The following is a 21,906-nucleotide window of genomic DNA, read 5'->3' as shown; positions in this document are numbered from 1 at the left end:
GCATTTTCTAATATTTGAAGACTTACTGTGGGTAGATCTCGACCTAAACAAAGCAATGTCCCGTATTTTCTCAATCTGTCGGAGATGAGCGACTTCAAAGTCGATCTCTAAAGAGCATCGAAATACGCATTGCATGCATAGTCTACACATATTTTCTGTCATGACAAATTTCACCTTCAATACAATAATTTAATAAAGAGGCTAGGCTCTGTTGAACTAAGACAAATTGACAACGAGTTAAGATGGCAACTTTCACAGCTAAATGTAAACGCTTCGTCGTTGTTGCTAAGTGAATCATTGCGCGGCTCAGTTGACTTGTATTTTTCCGAGTTTATGTACATTTTGATAAACGAAGGTTAGGATCTTTGTCTCCTGCATTAAATTATAAGGGGTGACTTTAATTCTGGGGCAAGTTATACTCGTTCGCGGATTATAAAAAAGCGTAAACTGACCCAAACCAGGTTATACTCGTATAACTTGCCCCAGAATTAAAGTCATTCCTTAAATATATGATTAATATACGTTTATAGTATGAATAACATATGTTTGTACTACTTTAGGATAAACATATTTTGCTCATATAATATCCATGTGTTTTTCTTATGCAAAATGGTAATATGTTTAACATATATCAAAGATATGTTTAACATATATATCAAACATATGTCTCACATATATCAAATATATATCAAACATATATCTCACATATATGAAATATCTGTTTAACATGCATATATTTATATTTAGAATACGTTAAACACAAATTCAACATGTTTTGAAGCATGATAATGATGAAGTAGGCGCACACAATATATGTTTTCAATTGACATGCAATCAATGTTTACCATCTTTTGGTCAAACATGTGATTTCGAAATACCTCTCCAGATACAATAGACCCAATACCAGTTTGCTCAAATTGTGTCAAAACCCTGTGAATTTAATGTGAATAAGAAATCTAATTTATTTATGTAATTTTATATTAGTGAATATGATTTCAAAAATATATTAAGTTGACGAGGTTTTAGAACTCGGGAACATTTTAGTCTTAGTTGAAAGTTCTTTTGTAAAACAGGGTCTTGGTCCATAGCAACGATTTTGAGGGGGATATTTTAACAAACAAAAATCTGTGTATAAAATAGACCCCACCCCATTTTGATCACACGTTAATCAAATGTGCAAAATTTCATATGATTATCATATGATGAACGTATGTTAGACACGAGAATTTTTCACCTTGTGTTAATCATATGTTTGGAGTTTGCACTATGGTCAACATATGTTTCATCATTTGATGATAAAATCATATGTTTAAACCATACGTTAGATATATGATTAACATATGAATATCCAATCATATGTTAAACATATGTTGCAATTTTACTCGTATATACGTGATGCAATGATATTACTGAAAATGTATGGATGATAAAATTGGGTTCCAGGGTTCCCCCTAAAAACTACTCATCACAAAAGATTATAATGTTGTATGTAAAACTTAATCATCATTAATTTCGGATTTGAAATCAATATTTAGTGAAAACAATGTATTCTATCTATGATGTTGAAACGAAACTGATAAACACAGTTCAGTTCATATGACCTTGGAAATTCGTTGAGCAAACTTGATGAGCACCCATATAGTAACACCGGATATAGCCATTCTGGTGACACCGGGAACAAAACCGTTCTGTTTCCCCTTTCTAAGGAAACTATTATCCCCTCTGCGTCAGTAAATAGATTGATAGCGAATTTTGATGCACGCCGTTGAAGATACCATGAATCCCAACATTTCAAAATTGGCCTTTTGTTTTGCTTTGGTTGGTCTTGTAAATTCACAGTTGCTCTATGATGGACATTCGGAAAGCCTAAAGTATGAACTGATGCAGAAGCTCGAGAAAGCATTGAGCGGTTCGTATACAAAATATTAAGTATTTCCACCTCTCAATATCTTGTATTTACATTTCCAATGTTTTTGCCTCCGATATATATCTCTATTATAATTGAAATTATAGCCATGTGCTCACAAATGTGATCAATGTTCGTGTGAATCTTTATGAATGCAGTGTGGCTATTCTAACAGCCGGATATTTCGAGATAGAAATGAAAGTAAAATTTATACATGTATTAAAAATAATGTCATTCTTGAAAATAAAAGAGGGCATGAATGATGGGGCGCCAAATTAATATAAACAATATTTGACGATAATTGAAGATATAATTAATCATTGCTCGCGATAATTCAATTAATGCACTCATGAAATCAATTTTTACTCTCAGAAAATGAATTGATTCGTGCATCATATGAATTATTGCTTGAAATTGAAAGGTTGCAAGGAATAATTTATTTAATACGCGCATTAAATTATTCATTGCTATCATCATTCAATTTGATGCTTGCATCAATGCGATGGAATTATTGGTCGCACAATTTCATTTGGAGCTTGGTATAAATGATTTGATGATCTCTTTAATTCAATTTCAGATTTTTAATTATGTACAACGATTTTGTATACAGAATTAATGCGCGCATGAATAAATACTTTTGAAGAGAGGAAGAATTCAATTAAAGAGATCATTGTTTGAATTGTGGATATGTGGCATTGAAGATATCTCTAATTAAAGAATTTCCCACTTTATAACAGAATTATTGCGCGCATTCATTGAATTAATGATATCATTGATTTGATGGTAGAGGACATTGATTTGAAAATTATTAATAAGTGCGCGCAGTGATTGAATTATTGCACGTTAATTGAATTATTGCTCTCATCAATTGAATTATAGCGCGCGTCAATTCAACTGTTGATATCCTCAATCTTTTACATCTCTCGTCGCTAGAGCCATTCAAAACCTAGTGAATGTGAACAAATTTATCATGTTTACTCATCCAAGTATCTCGCAGGAAGTCCTGTTCTCCCCTCCAATATCCAAGAAAACACGTGAAAATTCAATTTAAAAACATTGAAATTCTAATAAAAAACCTTTGTTAACTAAAGCCACTGTTTTATCTAAATCAAAGTAATATCAGTCCTATGTCATTGATCGATTTCAAATAGTCGCAACCAAAAACTTTTTCACGTTTATGTCAATGATATTACATCAACAAAATAAATACAAGTATTCTATTAAGTTTTCAAAGAAACATAATAGCTTACTAAAAATTTAAAATAAATTTCATTCATATGTGTGTAACTGTATGCTCTTTATCGCGCTATTTTTTCTCGTGTAGGAACACGAACAAGCACGGGAATTATTTAAATCAGCTGTTTTATAATTTGTTGTGTTGGGAATCATCTCAAAACTAAAGTGATAGAAAGAGCGGATGAAATAAATAGAACATCTATAATTGCGTGGTTGAATATTAGCTCTATCCGATTCGTTGAAAATGTGATTTATTCGCTCGGCAAGCCTCGCGTAGAATTACACCATTTCAATTCGTTGGATAGAACACATATCAAATCACACAATACAGATAGCCTCTATATATCTACATATAGAATTATATGAGTTTATATTAATTTGGCGCTCCATTAAAAGAACAACAATGCTTCCCTCCAGCATACTTTTCATGAAGAGCCTATTTAGAAGAGTCGCTTCATGAAATATGCCGGCGTAAAGAATCGCAGTTCATGCCCTTGTGTATATTCAAAAATGAAATTTACTTCTTAAATGTCCACACCAATTCTTTGCCTTCCGTAGCACGGAAAGTCTGCTTTCAAGGGGATATCAAAAGACTCTAGACTTGCGCTTCTAATGCTGGACACTTCAGAAATGAGCAGAAACTACGTTCTATGTACATGTACATGTACTACTACCAGTCGCGGTAGCTCAGTGGTAGAGCGTTCGCTTCGTAACCTGGAAGTTGTGGGTTCGAGCTCCGATCGTGGCATGGCCGCGTCAAACCTAAGACGTTAGCATAGTTAGTAGGTAATTGTTCCTTCGCCAAACGCTCGGTATCTAGAAGTGAGAATCACGGGTCTTTCGGAGATGGCCTTAAAAACGGAGGTCCCATATCGCGGAAAGCATTGGCACGATAAAGAGCCCTTATTACTATAGCCCTCAGCGCTAAGCATAGATATAAATTTGTGGTACTTAAGCTACAGCTGTTGACTCTCAATACGAGTGAAAAAATTCTCGACGGGAGGTACAACTACAAACAATCAATCATTTATTGTCTACCTGTGTTGTATACTACCTATTTCCATTGTCTATCTGTATTGTATACTACCTATTTCTATTGTCTACCTGTCTTGTATACTATATATTTGTATTATCTACCTGTGTTGTATACTACCTATTTGTATTGTCTACCTGTGTTGTATACTACCTATTTCCATTGTCTACCTGTGTTGTATACTACCTATTTCCATTGTCTACCTGTGTTGTATACTACCTATTTCCATTGTCTACCTGTGTTGTATACTACCTATTTCCATTGTCTACCTGTGTTGTATACTACCTATTTCCATTGTCTACCTGTGTTGTATACTACCTATTTCCATTGTCTACCTGTGTTGTATACTACCTATTTCCATTGTCTACCTGTGTTGTATACTACCTATTTCTTTTGTCTACCTGTGTTGTATACTACCTATTTCCATTGTCTACCTGTGTTGTATACTACCTATTTCCATTGTCTACCTGTGTTGTATACTACCTATTTCCATTGTCTACCTGTGTTGCATACTACCTATTTCCATTGTCTACCTGTGTTGTATACTACCTATTTCTATTGTCTACCTGTGTTGTATACTACCTATTTCTATTGTCTAACTCTGTTGTATACTACCTATTTCTTTTGTATGATAAACAGACGGCCGAAGCGAAATTATCTAACCCACTCTGATTTCTAAGGTAGAGAACTAATTGTGAATGTTCTTTAATTTAAAGTTCAAATAAATATTCCTCATTTTGGCAGTTGAATTCGCTGAGGGACATCATGGGCAAATAGGCATTATAGCGTTTCCATGTCTGCATCTTATTTATAAATGAACACGACAACTGCATTGTGTTCTTATTTTGGCGTATTTATAATTTGACACAATCAGATCTAATGCGCTGTTTTGTGTAATCATGCTTTAGTACTTATTCTGTGTTTGATTATGAACATATAGAGACTTATCTCCGCTAAAATAAGTACACATGCAAATCGCATACTAAAACATAATTTCATGGTTTTGAAATTGAAGATGGAGAAAATCTGCAAAAGCAAGTTACTCAGTTGAATAAGGAAATTCAAGTGTTGAAAAGATGGATGCGTAAGTATAATGATTACTTGAGTACTAAATACTTTTGATTTATAGCATTGACAGAAGCATACTGTTTAGTCTTTATTTATAGTATTGACAGAAGCATACTGTTTAGTCTTTATTTATAGCATTGACAGAAGCATACTGTTTAGTCTTTATTTATAGCATTGACAGAAGCATACTGTTTAGTCTTTATTTATAGTATTGACAGAAGCATACTGTTTAGTCTTTATTTATAGCATTGACAGAAGTATACTGTTTAGTCTTTATTTATAGCATTGACAGAAGCATACTGTTTAGTCTTTATTTATAGTATTGACAGAAGCATACTGTTTAGTCTTTATTTATAGCATTGACAGAAGCATACTGTTTAGTCTTTCTTTATAGCATTGACAGAAGCATACTGTTTAGTCTTTATTTATAGTATTGACAGAAGCATACTGTTTAGTCTTTATTTATAGTATTGACAGAAGCATACTGTTTAGTCTTTCTTTATAGCATTGACAGAAGCATACTGTTTAGTCTTTATTTATAGTATTGACAGAAGCATACTGTTTAGTCTTTATTTATAGCATTGACAGAAGCATACTGTTTAGTCTTTATTTATAGCATTGACAGAAGCATACTGTTTAGTCTTTATTTATAGTATTGACAGAAGCATACTGTTTAGTCTTTATTTATAGCATTGACAGAAGCATACTGTTTAGTCTTTTAGAAGTGTTCCGGTACGTTGGTGAACTGGGACATTTAAAGCGCCTATGTTACTATCAATCTGGTATCAATGGATGGTACAGAAATGAGCTCTTGTAAGTTACGAATACGAGTATTTAGCCCAACCCACCAATGCATTAACCACATTGTTAACCTATTTTCATAACCCACGGAAGTACCATGCATATGCACCATTTCCTGTACCTGAAAACATTATTTCTACTGGTCGCAGAGTTTATTCCGACTTATAACAGTACAATTAATCATCGAAAACTGTAGATATGTTATTTGACATGTGCAAATGTTCTGCACCTCTTTGCATTTTAGTCCCTTGTCCAATGTCCGCGTATTATGATATAAGGAAAATCATCAAACTTATGTTTATCTTTATCAGCATGTATAAACTATATTATGAAGTAAAGCGATAATTATTACATTTACAAAGTTCATTGCTCTTAGAAACTTATTGGTATTTCTAAACTTAACTTAATCAGTGAGTATGATAGACGATGTTATTTACATTACATTTTTACTTTCCTTTCATGTATAAAAAACGAAAAAAAGTAGAGTAGGCATAGAAGAAAATTACGATAGAAAATGGAAAGAAAAAGACTAGCAGAATATGGGGAAATAGAATAAAAGAAAAAAAATGAGGTTGAAAATTATGATGTCTATTAAATATTTTCATAAACATTTACATTTTTCAAAATGCTTTTGTATTCATCGCTCAACAAACTTTTAATAGAATTCAATTACTGGTTATCATAGACAATGTTATTCAAGAATGTTTACATGTACATATTTACGAGTATAATACGTTTGTACTTTTCTGCATTGTATAAACTATGGAAAAGATAGAACAGAGATAGAAAAATACTGGTAGAACAGAGGAACATAAAATAAGGTTTACATCCTGTACTTCCTACAAATATACTTCTACTGTTGCATCCAAACTCTTTAATTATAAACCAACTTTGCAGTGCTTAGATATAGACCATCTTATACTTAATCCATCTACGTGTTCTTGTTTTTCGTCTTCTTTCAACTATATAGTCCGGCTTGACATGTCATTATTGGTGATGTTGATATAGTTGAAAATGAGGGCCCCAAATCACTTATTCTATAAGGTTCTAAATACAGAGAACCTGGATCTTTCAATTGCCGACAGAACTTGATCTCTATTATGAATTCTGTCGACGATTATGCCAAGTGATGGGCTAAATTGGAAAAAGAAAAACTTCATACAGTGTCAGAATGGATTGAAAGTATAAACGGAATATTAAAAACCCACATTAGACATATCAAAACAAACGTACGTACCATTTATCCTTCTGTGTTCAGTAAACCAGAAGTGATAAAAGAATTAAATATGTTTACATGAGGAATATGTTTTGGTTCCAGCAGACAAAGCTTGTAACAACATTGTCTTTGTAAGGCTCATTATTGCAACTGTATTTTTAACGAACTTGGCATTAATTCTACTTTTGGTAATCGTACGTATACTCCAACTGCCCATTCAAAAGACGAAATTCTCAAAACCATGCTTTAGTTTTAGACACATTTAATATCCTAGTCAATTGATAGGATGAATATGAGTTACCGGACCTATACTGCATTCCTTAACTTCATAAAACCCCTAGCAAACAACGATACATTGCTGGATCCAGTAAGTATTCTACCAAGCGACTATCTTTGCTACTCACGAAAATATTAACAACTGTGAAGGAGATACTTCAAACGAATCGTGCCACTACATATGCCAGAAGCGTTGTAAATCAAATGTGGATTCTAAAAAATTTGTAAGAACATTTAGTAAATTTGAAATCGCAAAACTTTTCTTAAATCAACAACATCAAAACGTACGACTTTTCAACACATTGGACGACCATTCCTTACGATGAATTAAAGACTAGGTCTCTTGACATCATAGACAGTTCCTCCCTCAACAAAAATGGAAAACGCAAATATTCCTATTTAGTGATCAGTCATCCAAAAAATCACTTTGTTAAAAACCACTTTGATTCCACGCACAAGTATTCTGAAGTGAAAAAATGCTATAAGTCCTTATTGACCATATCTCTGTAGCCTTTGGTGATCAGGTCTTCCAACGGTGTGTTGGAATTCCAGTGGGCACAGATTGTGCTCTTGTGTTAGTGGACCTGTTTTTAGCTCACCTGAGCTAAAAGCTCAAGTGAGCTTTTCTGATCACCCGTATTCCGGCGTCCGTCCGTCTGTCCGTTCGTCTGTCCGTTCGTCTGTAAACTTTTAACATTTTTAACTTCTTCTCAAAAACCACTGGGCTAATTTCAACCAAAGTTGGCACAAAGCATCCTTAGGTAAAGGGAATTCTAAATTGTAAAAATAAAGGACCAGGCCACCTTCCAAGGGGAGATAATCAAGAAAAGGTAAAAATAGGGTAGGGTCATTAAAAAATCTTCTTCTCAAGAACCACTGGGCAAGAAAAGATGAAATTTATAGATAAGCTTTATTAGGTAGTGCAGATTCTAAATTGTTAAAATCCTGGACCCCGGGGGTCGGATGGGGCCACAATAGGGGATCAAAGTTTTACATACAAATATATAGGAAAAATCTTTAAAAATCTTCTTCTCAAGAACCACTGAGCCAGAAAAGCTGAGATTTATATGAAAGCTTCCTGATATAGTACAGATTCTAAATTGTTAAAATCCTGGCCCCCGGGGGTCGGATGGGGACACAATAGGGGATCAAAGTTTTACATACAAATATATAGGAAAAATCTTCTCAAGAACCACTGAGCCAGAAAAGCTGAGATTTATATGAAAGCTTCCTGATATAGTGCAGATTCTAAATTGTCAAAATCCTGGCCCCCGGTGGTCGGATGGAGCCACAATAGGGGATCAAAGTTTTACATACAAATATACAGGAAAAATCTTTAAAAATCTTCTTCTCAAGAACCACTGAGCCAGAAAAGCTGATATTTACATGAAAGCTTTCTGATATAGTGCAGATTCAAGTTTGTTCAAATCATGGCCCCTGCGGGTAGGATGGGGCCACAAGGTCGATCAAAGTTTTACATACAAATATATAGGAAAGATCTTCAAATATCTTCTTCTCGTGAACTACTGGGGCCATAATAAGGACTACGGTTTTACATGCAAATATATATAGAAAGTCTTCTGATATGGACCAAGGTGACTCAGGTGAGCGATGTGGCGCATGGGCCTCTTGTTATATATCTATGAAGCAGAATTTATTCAAAAACTTCTATGTGAGAAGAAAAAAATGTATTGCTGTTTAGCCATTTAGATATATGGACGTTTTATTTATTAACAATAATCATTTTCATTCAAATGCCGATTCGATATATCCCAGTGAACTCGAAATAAAAGACGTCACAGAGTCGTGTACTTCTGCTTGATACTTAGATATTTCATTGAAAGTAGATATTAACGGCAAACTAACAGCTCAAGTTTTTAACAAACGGGGATGATTTCAGCTTCTCCATCGTCGGCGTCCCACATTTATGTAGCAATATTCCATTATCATAGTGTGTATATCTCTCAACTGATTCGATACACAAGAGCTTGTTCTGCGTATGGTCAGTTTTTAAATCGAAGCAGGCTACTGACAAACAAGTTGATGGTGTGGGGATTCCAACAGTCTCGTTTAAAGTCAGCATTTCGCAAATTCTTTGGTCGTTATAACGATCTAGTTTGCCAATACAACCTATCATTGGGTCAAATGCTGTCTGACGTGTTTCATACCGATTGTTAGGCCGTTCTTGGCACACTGATGTTAACTACGGATACATGCAACTACGTGTACCTGATCAAGATATAGGACTCACGGTGTGTGTGACCGGTCAACAGGGGGTTCTTACTCCTCAAAGGCACCTCATCCCACCTCTGGTATATCCACGGTTCTGTGTTTGCCCAACTCTCTATTATGTATTGCGTATAGGAGTCATGGAATTGATTACTGTTCGTTATCTTCATCTTTCATAAAAGCGAAAATGAGACGGTGATAGAACATAGAAAGAAATAGAGAATATATTACAGAAAAATATAAACCTAGAAAACGATAAGATAAAATATAGATGAAATTAAGATATAACATAGAGAAAAAAAACCCCACAAAAATATAGAACTTATAAGATTAAGAACCTGCACAATGCGTTGCAATACATCCATGAATAGGCCTATTCTGTAACCAAATGCTTATAGGAGTTATCACTAAACGTTAATTATTTCAAGACTCACAATTACGAATCTGTCAAAATATATTTCGAGTGTTTTTTCTGAACTACCTTGCATACATGACTGATTTTGTGTTCATTGATATTCATAATGTACAAAACCATGTCATTGTCTCGCGTATACACCATCGCAATCACCAAATATCAGTGTCGCATTGTCTTCATCGATATCCTGAATTCTTCAGGAACAATGATTAAGCTGAGAATATCTACTTATACAGAAAATTGAAATATTATATGTACAAGAAAAATCATTTAAAAAATACTTTGAACTTTCAGCAAAAATATCCACGTAGTGCGGAAAGAAGGTTTCTTTACAGTCCAAATATTTTTTTTAAAAAGGAAAATAAATACAAATGAGAAAAAATCCAACCTTTTATTAGAAAAAAGCCCCGCGAACATTGTATTAAACTTAAACTAATACGTAACTGTTTTACGAATGATACTGGATATATATTTGTTTTATTTTATGATGATATTGACATCATAATTTGATATATAGATCGAGTCCCATGTAAATTTAATTAAGATTCAACAGTTACGGAATAGTTAGAATTTTATATCTCTACATTACTATCATTAAATAAAGTAGATTCAATATTGTCCTATATATCGTTCATGCCATTGTAAAAAATTTACATAAAGACATTGAAAGGTAAATATAAAGAAGTAACGGGGACCAAACTAATTAAAATTATGTAAGCGGTACTAACATGTAATTTTAATTAGATTGTAGCGGGGTCTCGCCGTGTTCAGCTGTGTATATAATCCTGATGTAGTAAAAACCTATATTGCAGGTTGTCCACAAAACTGGGTGTCGTATAGTAAATCCTGCTACAAACTGTTCTTGTCAAAAGAATCCTGGAATGATGCTCAAGTGAGTTAGATGCTTTATGTAACATGTTGTTTTACCCAATATAAAACATAAGTACCCCATCTTTGGTATTACCTTTTCACAGTAAACCTTAGCTGCTCAATCAAAACGGAACAGAAACAGATAAAGCACCATATGAGATTGAAATATTTATCATGTAAAAAGAATGACGTGAAATCAACAAGAAAGATAGACAGGAGAACATTTGAAGTTGGAAAATCTGTATTGGGAAGGTTAAGAAAAACATCCCTTTTGAATTCTGAACCCACTTCCATAAAAACATAAGAGCAGAAAGATGGCGGATAAAGTGATGTTGGTAAAATGATTTAAGGAATAAAAGTTATAACGAGAATTTAATCACCTTTAAGCGTACATAGTGTATGAAAAGGGTGCTATATAAATATGGTATTATTATAATGGCTATCTGTTTCAGGTTCGGTGTTCTTCCTATGGGGCGGTGTTAGCAGACATAACAACGGCGGAAGAAAATGCCTTTATTGTGAACAAAATCCTACGCAGTGCTTCCTCGATTTCACGTAAAATACCAATGTTGTACATGATATTCATTCATAAACATAGCACTATTTTAAAGGAAAATTTAATAAAGAGCAGCATTTTTTTTTTTACAGAAATGTACATGTACCATAAGCACAACATCTATCAAACTGAATCACGTCAACAGAATTAAAACACATTGATTCACAGAGTATACCATTACATGTAATATTTTGTCGACGTCGGTTTCCTTCACTGACAGTATATGCATAAACTTATATAGATAACACGTACTTATTGGTCATGTACATGTAAACGTGAAGATAAAACAAATATTTGCCTTGATATTTGATCATAGACACGAGGTAGTGCCAAAGTTGTCTCAATCATCCGAATTGTATAGAGGTGTTGGATAAAAAATGTACAGTGAATATATTTGATTACATATATTCCTTAAAAATAATGCTTTCTCCCGTAATCACATGCACTCCTGCGAAACATATCTATAAATCGAGATATTATGAAAAAAAGCCCCCAAACCTCGACCTTCTATATTACCACTTCGGTATCGTAACCTCGGTCACAACTTAGCCTACACCCCGAATGTTGGGGTATACTCGGTGTAGTTCGGTTTTATTGTTGGTAGAAATAGCGATATGTCACAGCCACAGCCATGAGTGCGTGGTTCTTCAGTTTTTCATTCACAAATATAACATAAACACCACTCTGATTCCACGCAGAAGTACTCTGAAGTTGAAATAAAAAATATGCTGGAGTTCCTCATTGACAATATCTCCGTGGTCTTTGGTGATCAGGTCTTCCAACAGTCTGTTGGAATCCCCATGGGTACTAATTTTGCTCTTTTGTCAGCTGACCTGTTCTTATATTCCTATGAAGTAGAATTTATTCAAAAACTTCAACCTGAGAAGAAAAAATATATTACTGTGATCTTCAAGTCGACATTTAGAAATACAGACGACGTATTATCTATTATCATTAATAATTTTCATTCACATGTCAATTCTATATAATCCAGTGAACTCGAAATTAAAGACATCACAGAGTCGTCCACTTCTACATCATACTTAGTTATTTTATTGAAAGTAGATATTAACGGCAAACTAACAAGTCATCTTTATGACAAACGGGGTGATTTCAGCTTCTCCATCGTCAGCTTCCCATATCTATGTATCAATATTCCATTATCACCTGCAAATAAATGTCTCAACTGATTCGATACGCAAGGACTTGTTCTGCTTATGGTCAGTTTTTAAATCGAAGCAGGCTACTTACAAACAAGTTGATGGTACAGGGGTTCCAACAGTCTCGTTTAAAGACAGCATTCTGCAAATTCAATTGTCGTTATAACGATCTAGTTTGTCAATACAACCTACCATTGGGTGAAATGCTGTCTGACGTGTATCATACCGATTGTTAGGCCGTTCTTGACACACTGATTTTGACTACAGATTACTCCATTTACCTTATCAAGATATAGGGCTCGTGGCGGGTGTGACCGGTCGACAGGGGATGCTTACTCCTCCTAGGCACCTAATCCCACCCCTGGTGTGTCCACGGATCCGTGTTTGCCCAACTATCTATTTTGTATTGCTTATAGGAGTTATGAGATTGATCACTGTTCGTTATCTTCGCCTTTCATGTACGTTAAATAATTGTATCTCATTTCCATTCTCAATGACCGTGTAGCGTGTGACAGCGTGGCGAGAATTCCATCGTCATCGAAAGCAAGTTTTTTGACTTGCCTAGATGGTCGAGCGGTCTAGCGCGCTGGTTGCATGCTGCTAGGAGATATCTATCCACAGGTCGTGAGTTGTTCAACCCCGGGTAGGGCCGGTGTTATAGAGTCAAAATCCCCCCCCATAGTGAGGCTTCCCCCACTCTAGAGCCAGACTTCCCCCAAGAGCCAGCCCCCCCCCCCCCCTGCGGAAGTCTGCATGGCTCTAGAGTGAGCCTTCCCCCCGGAAGTCTGGCTCTAGAGTGAGCCTCCCCCCAGCAGACTTGCTCTAGAATAAACCTTGCTCCCAGGGGGAAGACTTTTTCTAGAACCATAAAACCCTCTTGAAGTCTCGCTCTAGAGGGACGCCCCCGCTTTCATCCCCTCCTTCGCAAACTATGAAATAAATTTTAGTTTATCGGACAGGGAATTACTTACCTATACCTACCTATCTTCCTACCCCTCTACCTACCTACCTACCTCTCTACTTACCTACCTACCTGAAGTTGTACAAGTTTAAAAGCATAACCGATATTTGTACGCAGATGAGAAGAAACATGAATTCGAAATTTCCTCATTTCATTTTTCAATCTTCTAAAACTAACCAAGGCATAGGTATTGTGTGGGACAAAGTTCAAGGTCTATGGGTCAAATAAAATGACTTATTAATTCCAATGTGTTTTATTCACCGTTTTCTTCTCTTGAGTTTAATGAACGAGTTAAGCAAAATTATTTAATGCCCTGCTGAAAAATGTCTTGGTATCTAAACAATCTCCATAAAGTGATAGTAGTTTACCAGGAATAAATGAAGGGGGAAGTCCTGCTATGGGGGGGGGGGGGGTCTGACTCTACAACTAGTCATAGAGTAGGTCTTCCCACGGGGAAGTCTGGCTCTAGAGTGAGACTTCCCCGGGGATTCTCCTGTTCTAGAGTGAGCCTTCCCCCAGGGGGAAGGCTCACTCTAGAGCCAGGCTTCCGGGAGAAGGCTCACTCTAGAGCCAGGCTTCTGGGGGGAAGTCTCATTATGGGGGAAGGCTCACTCTACAACACCGGAAGTGGGTATCCAAATAAAGTGAAATTTTCTGTGCTTTATATATATTTATCTCATACGTGTGGTGTATATTGAAAGTGAGATAAAGCATTAGCTTTATCACACGCCCGTTTGATAAAGCACTTTCGGTCCGAACTGCTTTTGACACTGTCCCCACTTGGATGACATTGTCTTTATGCATATCGACGCATGAAATAAAGCTTATAACTTGTCATTCTGTATTTATTTAGAATTCAGTTTATAGCAAAATTAAAATGATGTTGCCCCCACTGACATATAATGCAAGTTAACGGCCATAAAAATGTCAACTCGATCAATAACTACTCAAAATTTACGACCAGAAAACAAAAGGATGTCCACACTATTATCATCAACAAAGAATCAACCGCCTACTGGACAAGCCTAATCGAAAGTACCTCGACATGCTGCGGTACCAAGTATTCACAAGCACAGTCTCTTTTCTCTGGAGCCATATTGAATGTGATAAATATCAACAGCTTTACTTACTAGGTCTAAAGTGCCTCAGGATTTCCTCTCGCCCTCAGATCCAAAGAAACCACGTGAATAAAATCCAAATGCACAAACACTTCTACTTTTCATTGTAAACTGTTGTAATAACGCTGCATTAAAATATTACTGTCATTGATCGTTGTTAAACATGTTTATTTAAAAAAGAGGCCGACATCAAACTTTTATCAGAAGGTCAGGCCTACGTCAAAATATAAATACTCGGTCAATAGTTGTTATTTTGTTGGAATGGCAAAACCATTATTAATTATAAACTATAATCCCTTCTAAAACAATTTTTATCCATGGTTTCTTTTATAAAAATGCCCTTTGTACTGTATATGAATGGATTATAAGCGCACTATTTTTTCCCGCGTAAGGAAAACTGATAATCACGACGTCTGAGCCACGAATTCAAAACAAATTCAATCAGCTGTTTCTGCCATACTGGGGATCATCTCAAAATTAAGCGAAAAGAAGACGTATGAGATAAATAGAACATCTATAATTGCGTGTTTTGATATTGGGTTTATCCAGCTCGTTGATATGGTGCATTTATTCGCTCGGCAAGCCTCGTGAATAAATAATACACCATATCAACTCGTTGGATAGACCAAATATCAAAACATGCAATATAGATCTCTCTCTCTCTCTCTCTCTCTCTCTCTCTCTCTCTCTCTCTCTCTCTCTCTCTCTCTGTGTCTCCGTGTTTGTCCAACTCTATGATTTTATAGGAGTTTTGAGATTGATCACTGTTCGTCAACTTCACCTTTCATATATATATATATATATATATATATATATAATATGAGAAAGAGAGCCGACACGAACAATTGTATTTGATAAATGTCCTTTACGACCTGTCTCAGCCTCAGACAACAGGGTATATAAAAATAACAGAAAATGTATTAAAATCTAGGGTTACACCTAAACTAAAACTACGCTTGCATTTATACAACAAATTACATGTTTGTACTTTGAGCTGGCTATACAATCTGTTAACCGGGAGCGAATCAGAATACGTAAAAATCGTTCGATCTGCTGGTCCACAATCCGAATCGTGTCTAGTACATGATATATTGATAACTGGCTGCGACTTTTGTCTTATCAGCATTGCTATTTGGGATTTTCTCTTGACAAATTTATTATCTTTTTCTACTCCCGTGGGGATCCGGGTTAGAATAGGTCGTCAATACCTCTTGCTTTTCGTAAGAAGCGACTATATGCGTTGGTCCTTCGAATGAGACCACAAAAGCCGAGGTCCCGTGTCACAGGAGGTGCAGCACGATAACGATCCCTCCATGCTCAAAGGCCATAAGCGCCGATGATAGGCCTAACTTTTGCAGCCCTTCATCAGCAATGGTGGTGTTTCCATATCAGTGAGAAATTCTCGAGCGGGTCATTAAACACTATTCAATCAATCAATCAATCAATCAATGTTTTCCCTAATTTTACACTCATAAAATAAAACCCAATTTACGAATATTTTATAGAATTAGTCCTTGTTCCCATTTCATATATTTTCTGCCCTTCATAATACATGCACATGTTTTCAGATGGTGTTTGGGCAGGAGCAACAGATGTCAGAAAAGAAGGGGAGTGGACATGGTGGTCCACCAACACCACAATGTCTTTTATCAACTGGAATGATAATCAACCCGATAATTGGCATAAAAGTGGAGGTGAACATTGTTTAGAATTGTCAAAAGGCTTTGGGTGGAAGTGGAATGATTATGAATGCCATAAGAAAATAGAATTCCTTTGCGAAACTGAAGCAAACTACTAGAAATAAAGAAAAGATCAATCTGAAACATCTAGACAGATGTGGTCTTCACATTGACATATTTTATTTTCATTAAGCAGAGTTGAACATTTAGGATATTCAATAGAAATATTCATGATATTTTATAACATTTTCTTTTCACTACCACTCTAACAACTATTAAATCAAATTCTATAGATTTCGTGTTATTTTTTGTTTTGCGTATTTACAATGTATTGCATGTTCTTTTGCAATATTATTATTCGCAATGCAGTAGTACTCTGAAGATGAAATTAAAAATATGCCAGAGTTCCTCTTTGACAATAGTCTTTGGTGATCAAGTCTTGTTGGTAATTCCATGAGCACGAATTTTTCTCCCTTTTCAGCTGACCTTCCTTTATATTTTTACCAGAAGAATTTATTCAAAAGCTTCTACATGAGAATAAAAAATCTCTTGCTGTGGTCTTCAACTTGACATTTAGATATACATATATCGACGACGTTTTATCTATTAATAATATTAATTTTCGTTTACAATTTGATATATTCCAGTGACCTCGAAGCAAAAGATACCACAGAGTCTTTCATGTTCGCGCCATATTTCGATATTTTATTGAGCAAAGATCCGAGAGGCAAAGTAACAAAATAATTTTATGATAAAGGAGATGACTTCAGTTTCTCCATCGTCTGCTTTCGATATTTGTGCTACAATATTCCATCATCACCTCTGTATGGTATTTATGTCTCTTAACTTATTCGATGTGCAAGAGCATGTGTTGTGAATGATCGAATTTGAGATCGATAGAGGGTATTCAAAATAGGTTGATGTTGCAAGGTTTTAGCTGTCTCGTTTAAAGTAAGCAATTCGCAAATTCTATGATCGTTATAATGATTCAATTTGCAAATAGGCCTACAAGCTAGCACTTCGTGACGTGTTTAAGTACAATTATCAGACCGTTCTGTACATACTAATTTCAACTACGGATTACTCCGTTTACCTGATGAAGACTTAAGGCTTACAGCAGGTTTGACTAGTCAACAAGGAATGCTTATCCCTCCAAGGAACCTTATCCCTACTCTGATACATGTATATCCAGGGGTCCGTGCTTGACCTTCTCTTAATTTTGTATGTATTCTTTATTGGATGTGTGAGATTGATCAACGTTCGTTATCTTCACTTGTTCATTATGCCGTTTTTTGCCAATGATCTGAAATGCGATTTTTCCTTTGGATTCCCAGAGAAACAAACCATTAAACTGATATCTACCGTATTGAGAAATTTTATCGATTTAGTTTGCCAATACAACCTGTCATTGGGTCAAATGCTGTCTGATGTGGTTGATACCGATTGTTGGGCCGTTCTTGGCACACTGATTTTGACTACGGATAACTCCGTTTACCTGGTCAAGATATAGGTCCCACGGCGGGTGTGACAGATCGACAGGGGATACTCACTCCTCCTAGGCATCTGATCCCACCTCTGGTGTGTCCATGGGTCCGTGTTTGCTATATATCTGTCACACCCGATGTGAACCCTATATCTTGATCAGGTAAGCGGAGTTATCTGTAGTCAACATCAATGTGCCAGGAACGGCCTAACAATCGGTATGAAACAAGTCAGACAGCATTAGACCCAATGATTGGGTGTATTGGCAAACTAGATTGTTATAACGACCATAGACTTTGCGAAATGTTGACTTTAAACGAGACTATTGAAACTCATGAACCATCAACTTGTTTGTCAGTAGCCTGCCTCGATTTAAAAACTGATTATATGCAGAACAAGCTCTTGCGTATCGAATCAATTGAGATATATCATCACCATATGCAGGTGATAATGGAATATTGCTACATAAATATGGGAAGTTGACGATTGAGAAGCTGAAATCATCACGTTTGTCATAAAAATGAGTTCGTATTTGAGAAAAGGTAGATGATGTTTGACGGATGATTATAGCTCATAAATGGACCATTGTTTGATGTATAGCCTTTGGAAGGTTAGGAGTTGATATATTTTTTTTTTTATAATTTATTTAGTTTTTTGGTCACATACAATACATCGGACACTTATACAGACATACCTTTCATACATGCATACATGCTTCAATCTCCCTGTGGTTTAGGTTACTTGTTGTACAATAGTGAAAGTAATAATAATAACAATAATACATAATGACAAGTACATGTAGTAATAATTAATCAATTGCAAAAATATTTTCCCACTTCATCCATATTTTATCAAAGTTATGTATTTTAAATGTTTGAATTGCAGCATATTTCTCTACATGATATTTAAACTTTAAGTGACATAGTAATCCAACAAGATTTGGTTCTTTATTCTGCATTAAACAGATAAATATGTATTGTTTAGCATATAGAATTATAAAGTTTATAGCTTTATTATTTAAAGACAGTGGAATTTCACCAAATATTATATTTGACACATTAAAACCAATTCTTTCTGAAATTTTTCTATATATATGAAGACTTAACTCACTCCACAATGTTTGGATCTTATTACAAGAAGTAAAAATATGTGTTATTGTTTCAATATTACTTGTACAAAATCTACAGAGATCATTTGTTTTAACATTAATGCTTTTCAAATAATAACCAGCAGGAAGAATTCTATGTAAAATTCTAAACTGTAGCCACTGAACAGAAGAATCACTAGATGTTTTGAAACAAATTTTAAACACATCTTGCACTGAAATATCATCTACTCCATATGAAGGTAGTTCAGTTTTCCACTTGCCCATAGAAGTTGGGATATCTTCTTTTGCATTTAAAATATTGTAAATAATAGTAGAACATCTTTCATGCAATAAAACTGGTTCAAAAAATATAGGAATACATGGATTAACATTTTGTTTGGTTGAGTGTCTATCAATTGACAGACATTTTAAATATTTTGAAATTGCAGTAATAATGCTATTGCATTTCATTACACATACTTCTTGAAGATTGTATAAACACTGAAATTTTTCTATGGTATGGAAGTTACAATCAGTATCAAAAAAATCTTGAACAACTTTAATCCCCTTTTCATACCATTTCTCATAAAACACAGGTTTTCCCGCAATTTTAATATTAGAATTGTACCACACTGGAATATTATGAAAATTATTTTTAATATTTGGAAGATTTTGACTAGTCTTCAAATAAAAAAACCAAGCATTAAAAACATCCTTCCAAAACATTGCTTTTAACAAGTAATTGTTCCACAATAAAACTATCTCCAAAGTCATATAATTTCTTTAAAATATCATTTCCATACATGGCAAAAAAAAATTCATCCATGGTTTCTGACAGTTGGACCTAGTAAGCCTTTTAATCCAAGAACATTTCAATGATGTAATAAAGTTGCTTATATCAACCATCTTGATACCACCCGATAAATAATCTTGTGTTATCACAGACCTCTTAACTTTATCAACACTAGATTTCCATAGGAATTCAAAAATAATTTTGTATAAATAAGAAATTGTTTCTTTCTTTGGAGTAGGAAGTGATATAAACGAATGGACCATTGTTTGATATATAGCCTTTGGAAGGTTAGGACTTGATATTTATGATTATTCAGATGATATACGTAATTTAAATCAATGTGTGCATTAAATAAAATATTTTATCAAAGTATTGCAGGCTGTAAGATAATAACACACATTTCAGCTTGTCTGTGCTTTTATCTAAGCTTTATTTACCATAGTATTCGGATCAACGGATGGTTAACTATATATATATATATATATATATATATATATATATGTATAATAATAATAGTTAGCCCATCTCTGTTATGTTTCAATCTGGAAATTTTGTTCCGGAATTATAACGCATGAAGTATTGCAGGCTGTAAGATAATAACACACATTTCAGCTTGTCTGTGCTTTTATCTAAGCTTTATTTACCATAGTATTCGGATCAACGGATGGTTAACTATATATATATATATATATATATATATATATATATATATATATATATATATATGTATAATAATAATAGTTAGCCCATCTCTGTTATGTTTCAATCTGGAAATTTTGTTCCGGAATTATAACGTATGAAGGGTGCACTCTGGAATTACGCATCCCAACTTCCTTCTTTTCCATTCAGCATCCAACGAAATAGGTCGGTCAGATTTTGGGAAGAAAAATGTTTAAATACCCAGCCAAGCCACCCCCTTTTTCAAAACGTTTGAGTTCAGTTTTTCTGTTGCTAACCTTTTATCTTTTCAGGCACAGTAACCTTGATAGTATCCATGTATTTCACATAGTCACAGTAGTATCAATTTAGTGGTCGTCAATGAGCGGTGTGAGGCCAAATCGTCATCTTCAAGTTGGTTGTGAAAATATACGTTGACTGTTGATGATGGTTGAATGTTGATTTGACAGTTTGATTTCATTTTATGTAAATAATGAAGAGTTGAATACTTGTGTGTTGTATGTGTCGGTAGCATGATTGAGATCGCCCCAGCATGTTACTTGCCCTTTCGGACGACGCATAATATGTTGTTGTTGGGGGTGAGCCCTGTTGTTTGGCAACCCCACAGTTGTTTGTTGTTTCTGACCACTGTGGCCAATATATTCCATGCAATAAACCCATACATTTACATGTGTTTTTATTCTTAAAAAGACAATGGTGGTGAGACAGATACGTCTTTGATAATACGGGACTTGGGGAAGTTGCTAATATCTGTTGCCTTTGATATCGCAAGTATTACAACTAAACAAAATATACGTTTGAAGATTATAAATCAATTTTAATTCTAGTTGTCGTTTATAGATAGGCGTAGTGTATGTTTTAGACCTTGCTCAGATGTTGCAAGCCCTAGAAAGTGTGTAATTATCAGTGACGGATCCAGGAATTTCATAACGGGGGGTGGGGGGCGCAGTAGAAGGCTGGGGTTACCTTGAAGCTTTGCACTGATGGAGGTGCAGGGGCGAAGCCCCCGGAAGCTAACGAAATTGTGCCAATAAGAGAGTGGGTTCTTTTTCATTTAGATAATGAACATATAACGTCTACATACGTATATTTTGCTCTTGTGTGGGGGTTTGTAATATCGAAACGGGGGGGTGGGGGGGGTGGGGGGGGGGGGTCGGGGGGGGGGACTGGATTCGCCTTTTATTATGGTTTAGACAAAGAATAATATACATTCAAAAGGGAATGAGAAGCATTATTATGGAACAGTACATTGTGAGGAAAATATTTAATCAGTCATTTCCGGAGAAGGGTAGACGATTTAAAATAATACAATCGATATTCTTAACTAATGTTTTGTTTTGAA

The 21,906-nt window shown here is 35.0% G+C and overlaps 1 protein-coding gene across 3 annotated transcripts; it reads left to right on the top strand.

The window, feature by feature from the left end:
* The first annotated feature begins 1,244 nt into the window (after positions 1 to 1,244).
* LOC125656380 (perlucin-like protein) lies at positions 1,245 to 21,665 on the top strand. 3 transcript variants are annotated; one of them, XM_056145082.1, is made up of 6 exons: positions 1,245 to 1,909; positions 5,191 to 5,259; positions 10,993 to 11,072; positions 11,503 to 11,605; positions 16,414 to 16,539; positions 20,858 to 21,665. In XM_056145082.1, exons 1-6 carry the CDS (start codon positions 1,756 to 1,758, stop codon positions 20,893 to 20,895), a joined length of 570 nt encoding a protein of 189 aa, XP_056001057.1. In that variant the 5' UTR covers positions 1,245 to 1,755; the 3' UTR covers positions 20,896 to 21,665. The 3 variants fall into 3 exon arrangements, with proteins under 3 accessions (XP_056001057.1, XP_056001056.1, XP_056001055.1); XM_056145081.1 differs by lacking the exon at positions 20,858 to 21,665 and adding an exon at positions 17,172 to 17,795; XM_056145080.1 differs by lacking the exon at positions 20,858 to 21,665 and having other exon boundaries at positions 16,414 to 16,818.
* Positions 21,666 to 21,906: the final 241 nt, after the last annotated feature.

Source organism: Ostrea edulis, chromosome 7 (genome assembly GCF_947568905.1).
Source record: "Ostrea edulis chromosome 7, xbOstEdul1.1, whole genome shotgun sequence".
NCBI lineage: Eukaryota > Metazoa > Mollusca > Bivalvia > Ostreida > Ostreidae > Ostrea > Ostrea edulis.
Note: the sequence above shows the minus strand (reverse complement) of the source record. Positions and strands in the feature narration are given on the sequence as shown.

Excerpts from the sequence above, each read along its gene's own strand:
- LOC125656380 (XM_056145080.1), top strand. The coding sequence starts at position 1,756 with ATGCACGCCGTTGAAGATACCATGAATCCCAACATTTCAAAATTGGCC. Across the intron at positions 1,910-5,190 it reads GCTCGAGAAAGCATTGAGCG|ATGGAGAAAATCTGCAAAAG; the intron begins GTTCGTATACAA and ends TTGAAATTGAAG. Across the intron at positions 11,606-16,413 it reads CAGTGCTTCCTCGATTTCAC|ATGGTGTTTGGGCAGGAGCA; the intron begins GTAAAATACCAA and ends ACATGTTTTCAG.